This window comes from Stereum hirsutum (genome assembly GCF_000264905.1).
Source record: "Stereum hirsutum FP-91666 SS1 unplaced genomic scaffold STEHIscaffold_23, whole genome shotgun sequence".
Taxonomy (NCBI): Eukaryota; Fungi; Basidiomycota; class Agaricomycetes; order Russulales; family Stereaceae; genus Stereum; species Stereum hirsutum.
The window spans coordinates 71,387-76,171 of record NW_006763153.1 but is presented as its reverse complement, the minus strand read 5'-3'; the positions used below and the strand labels follow the sequence as shown (position 1 = coordinate 76,171).

Here is a 4,785-nt window from a genome sequence, read left to right as displayed (position 1 = left end):
GAGATGAATGGGTGGCGCTCGGGGCGCTTTCGCTTCGGTGCGCAGTCACGATGGAGGGTTTCGTCTGAATCATGGACATCTTCTCAGCGCATTTTTTCTCGCCGCCGCCGAATCGGTAGCAACGTTCTATCCACAGACAATTTTCGACCTCATTGCACTTATCTAATCTTCACGAGCATATTCTCTCATTTTCTTCGGCAAGCTAGTTGTCACATGAACTGCTAATTTATTCTCAGTTATTGTTTCCTATTCTGGGGGACAACAAGTGTGAGTTGATCAAAGGAACGAGCTTGAAGCAGCGGTACGCAACGCTGAACAAAGGGTCAAAGGGATGAAGGGGGATATATATCAGGTCAGCCAAATCCTTCCAAGAACACTTTTCGTTCTTGTTATCTTTCGTCGACCTCTGGACATACTGCACAAGCACTCACGAGGTCATCCACACTGAGACCAAAGTAAGTACACATCTCTCTCTCTTAGCCGCCCTCGAGTCATGCCGTTGCGAGACTCAAGAGGTGGGCGGCACGCCACACGCGCATTGACCTGCTTTGTTACTATAGCGCTACAGTATATCGCGCTCGGCGCATATCCCGAGCATGAATCATAGTATGGAGTCAGGATCTGCCCGTTCCACTCCGAACTCAGGCGCGCACTCCCAGCTCGATCTCGATCTGAAATGGGCGACAATCTTCAAAGAGAACCCTCAACGGGTGGTCGATATGTTTGATTTATCGTCCCACGCTGTTGGCAAAAGGAACAAATGGGGAGACACTATCATGGTACATATCTCATCCCGGAGTCGCGACTATATATCTCACTACTTCGAACAAGATAGGATATGGTTGAACATGTCCGGTACGGCATACAAGACGCCATAGTTACTTCCGCCCGATGTGATCAATAAGATGGTCTTGTCCTTGCTGATATTGTCGGCAGGTTATGCGAATGCGTGAATGGCGTACGTTCCACGTTCGGGTACCGTCTTGCTCCTCCTTGCTCCTACTCCTCCCGGCGAACCGATCCGGGTTCAGACCGCGCAGCGACTAATTGCGGCAACTCAAATTGCTTAAACAACCTACACGACCCTGGTGGCCATTCGGTTCTTTATTACCACTTTTGCACACCACCTTTCTCAAGACCATCACTGCGTGCGTCCGGCCCTGAAAAACCCCGACAGCACCCAGGCAAGGATCTGTTTTCCCCTTAAACCACTTTCTTGCACGACAACGTATCGAAGGCCCGTTGAGAAGAAAGGTAGTAGTATGTGAAAATCGAACTTCCACGTCGTCAACACACAGAGACCTCTGCATGCGGACGGTTAGCAGGAGAAGGTAAAGCAAGGGGGAAAAATGGTAGTGCATAGGAAATGAACAACCTCCTCGTCGCTGATACACAGATTACTGTGTATGTACATGGATAGAAAGTGAAGATACAAATCGACGAGGGGGCGAAAGTCAACAAGTCGAACTGAGATATGTAAGAGAACTTTGCAGACACCGACACGGGTGGCACCAGCAACCTTCGATCCTCAACCCTGACCAGTCCCCTAACCCTAGATCCTCCACCCCATTGACTGAGGTCACTTGGTGTCATCCCCAGCTCGAAGAGTCTCCGTCAAAAGACCGAAGCCCTCTGCTGGCCGCTCGGACACCCAGCCACCACAGGGCTGACAATGGGGGGAGGCTCTGAGTTAGAGCGTCGCCGACGAGCCGAAAGTCATCTGCTGGTCAACTGGCATTTGCTTGAAAGCTAGCAGCCGCTGATAGACCTTTAGAGCTCGTCATGCCTATGGAGTTCATCAAGCACCCCAGCGTCCCTCAAAAGGTCCTCATCGAGGTCCATCGAGGCGTCAATCCTGCATATCGCCAACTGCAAAGCTCGATGTCTGATCCTTGCCTCCAAACTTTGCGTCTTTGCCTCTAAAACTTGCGTCTTTGCCTCCAAATCTCGCGTCTTTGCCTCCCAATCTTGCGTCTTTGCCTCCCAACCTTGCGTCTGTGCCTCCCAATCTCGCGCCTGTGCCTCCCAACCTCGCGCCTTTGCCTCCCAACCTCGCGCCTTTGCCTCCAAATCTCGCGCCTTTGCCTCCGAATCTCTTGTCTTTGCCTCCAAACCTCGCATCTTTACCTCCCAGTCCTTTATAGAGAGCTCAGTTGAGCGCATGACGAAATGTCGGGGAGGGCTTGAAAGTCGATGGGATGGGGTGTGAGGTCTGACTGGCTGGACTGCCTGGGGAATATGAGGTTGGAGTTCGGCTTCGGGCCGATAGTATTTGGTGTAGTGATGGCTGTTGCCACATTGTTTCACGTGGCCTAGGCTATGATGGCAAGAAGGAAAGCATGAGATGATGCTAATTTATGCACAAGATAGTAGCTTACAGGAAGCTGTTCTCGGTGGACGAAGAGAATCTGTCATTATCAGACATATTGGGGTAGCTTCGATCGTCGTAACGACTGCTCTCATTGTAGCATGTTAGCCTATCTTTCCGCAGAGACACTTATGGGGATGATGATGCTTACTCTTCAACGGCTATCCTCAACCTTCCAGGTGAGCCAGTATCGTTTGGGTAAAACTTGAAACATTTGGTGGGACCTTCATCGAAACACATCATAAGCCCACAGACATTCATCAGCGATGAGAGATTGACAACGTACGGAACTCGCTGATGTAGTGGAGACAGAACGGACACTTTGATCCTCCTGAAATATGTGATGTGCTCCCAGCACCACTGGCAGCATTTATTTTGCAAGCGAACTCCTTCGGGCCTGGTCATGCTTCAGTTAGAATAACACTCGGAATGAGGACGTAAGGGTGGCACGTACGGTAAGGCTTTGCTTTATTGGGTGTGGGCTTCAATGCTTTTGGAATGGGTTCTGTAAGTGCAGGGCGCATTGGATGGGCATACGAACGTGCCAAACGTCCAGCTCGGCGTTGCATGACACAGGTTATCTCCTCGTGAAGTTCTTTGTAGAGAGACTGAGCGACAGAGCCATAGAGGTAACTAGAGACCAGGACTGAGATCATGATGGCAGATGGAATGAACAACATTGCCATGGCAAAACTGTCTTTGGAGAACTCGATTGCCGCCAGGACAGATGTGCCAATGATGCCAAGTGTCAACACAAACGGAATGCACTGTATGGCGAAGGTCACCAGGTACCATAGGAGGTAGTTTAAAATGAGAGCTAAGCGCATTGTGCTCTATGAGAGGGCAGATCGTGGCCTGTATTAGATGTGGGCGATTGTGGGCGTGAACAAGTCTCGACTCGATGAAAAAGTCAACATCGGCCAAACATGGCCAAACAAACGTGGCGCGAGGCTGTGGCGATGACATGCATTAGCGCCCATCGTGCTCGTCGTTCTTTTCATCCTCCAACCGCACCCTCCTAACCTTTCGTAGTTGCCTTGACTCTCGATCGCAGAAAATAGGGATTTATTATATATTTGCGGGACGTCAATCGAGTCTGGCCATCACAATCTGCACGCGACGTCGATAATGGAGGCAGTCGTACCAGCAGAAGTGACTGCAAAACGCACACAGATCCTGTCAAGTCTTGTCCTAGGAGACAACGAGATCCGTTCAAAGTGTGTAATTTTTGATTGCTATGGATGTATGGTTGCTCAAGGGATGGATACAGTGCAGAAAAGGTGGTCAACGAGAGGCTTGCGCAGACGCCCGAGGTTTACGTCCTCGCACTGACTCAGTTCGCCACTCGCGCAGATACCGAAGTCGTAAGTCTTATCTGCGCTTCATCTTTGAAAGTCTACTGAACTACTAGTAGATGAGATCCTTCTCGCTCGTCCTTATCCGCCCGGCTCCGTCCCCTTCGCCCCACAAACCACACGCGTCCTCCCACCTCACCCTCTACGACCATCTCTCATCCCAAACCCTCACCACCCTTGAACGTCTTCTCCTCCACTCCCTCGCACACGAACCGTCCTCTGTCGTCCGTCGCAAATGCGTAGACACCTTCTCCGATCTCGCGAACAACTCCATGGCGAGAGGAAGGCCCAGGCGTTCCAGATGATGAACTCAAGCGAATCAGGGCAGAGGGAGAGTGTGTTTAGACGGTGTTTGGCGGGTGCCCGAATCTGGTGTTGGATTTGCAGACGGAAGCGGTGGTCGAGGTCCTTAGAAGAGGATTGTAAGATCCGCAGAGTGTCGATGTGAGTGTTCTACTCACTCTTTTCTCATTCCTGAAATTTCATGGACGATTGAGGCGTGCCGTCTGTCATAGCCACTCCCGTCTTTGTCTGACGGCGTTATCACATCGTCGCCACATCTCGATGTAACCGTCCTACTCTATTTTTTCTTCTTTTCCCTTCGTCTGTTAATTACCACCGCGCTCCATTCGTTCTAACTATCATTTCTTGCCATAGGTTCGCCACGCAGCCCTCACAGCCTCCGTCTCTTACCTCTCTGCCATCTCGCCACATTCCCTCCCTCACGCCCTCGAACTGATGTACCCCATCCTCGACACCATTCCTTCTCTCCCCACCTCCCAACTCCCTCGGTACGTCTCTCACACACTCCACTGACTCTCATCTCACTGACGTTTTCAAACATATTCTCCAACGCCACCGCCACAACAGCGTCCTGAACACCCTAACCCCACTCGCCACTTCCTCTCCCTCCCTCTTCGCCCCCCATCTCCCTCCCCCCTCCTTCGCTAGCTCCCCAGTCTCATCCTTCCCAGCGCAGGCCACGGTCCCATACCCAACGTCGCCCTCTTCCTCCGGCCTTCCTCCGGCCGGATTCACATTCCCACCCTCCCCCTTCCATCT

The 4,785-nt window shown here is 51.6% G+C and overlaps 2 protein-coding genes across 2 annotated transcripts; one reads left to right on the top strand and one right to left on the bottom strand.

The window, feature by feature from the left end:
* Nucleotides 1-1,770: 1,770 nt before the first annotated feature.
* Nucleotides 1,771-3,054, bottom strand: STEHIDRAFT_163314 (uncharacterized protein; the record flags this gene model as incomplete). The annotated part of the gene is made up of 5 exons (XM_007311016.1): nucleotides 1,771-2,317; nucleotides 2,379-2,453; nucleotides 2,520-2,592; nucleotides 2,655-2,765; nucleotides 2,823-3,054. The coding sequence occupies 5 exons, from the start codon at nucleotides 3,052-3,054 to the stop codon at nucleotides 1,771-1,773; spliced, it is 1,038 nt and encodes a 345-aa protein (XP_007311078.1).
* Nucleotides 3,055-3,496: 442 nt separating this feature from the next.
* Nucleotides 3,497-4,539, top strand: STEHIDRAFT_163313 (uncharacterized protein; the record flags this gene model as incomplete). Its single annotated transcript, XM_007311015.1, has 4 exons — nucleotides 3,497-3,585; nucleotides 3,639-3,732; nucleotides 3,783-3,947; nucleotides 4,381-4,539. The coding sequence occupies 4 exons, from the start codon at nucleotides 3,497-3,499 to the stop codon at nucleotides 4,537-4,539; spliced, it is 507 nt and encodes a 168-aa protein (XP_007311077.1).
* Between the last annotated feature and the right edge of the window lie 246 nt (nucleotides 4,540-4,785).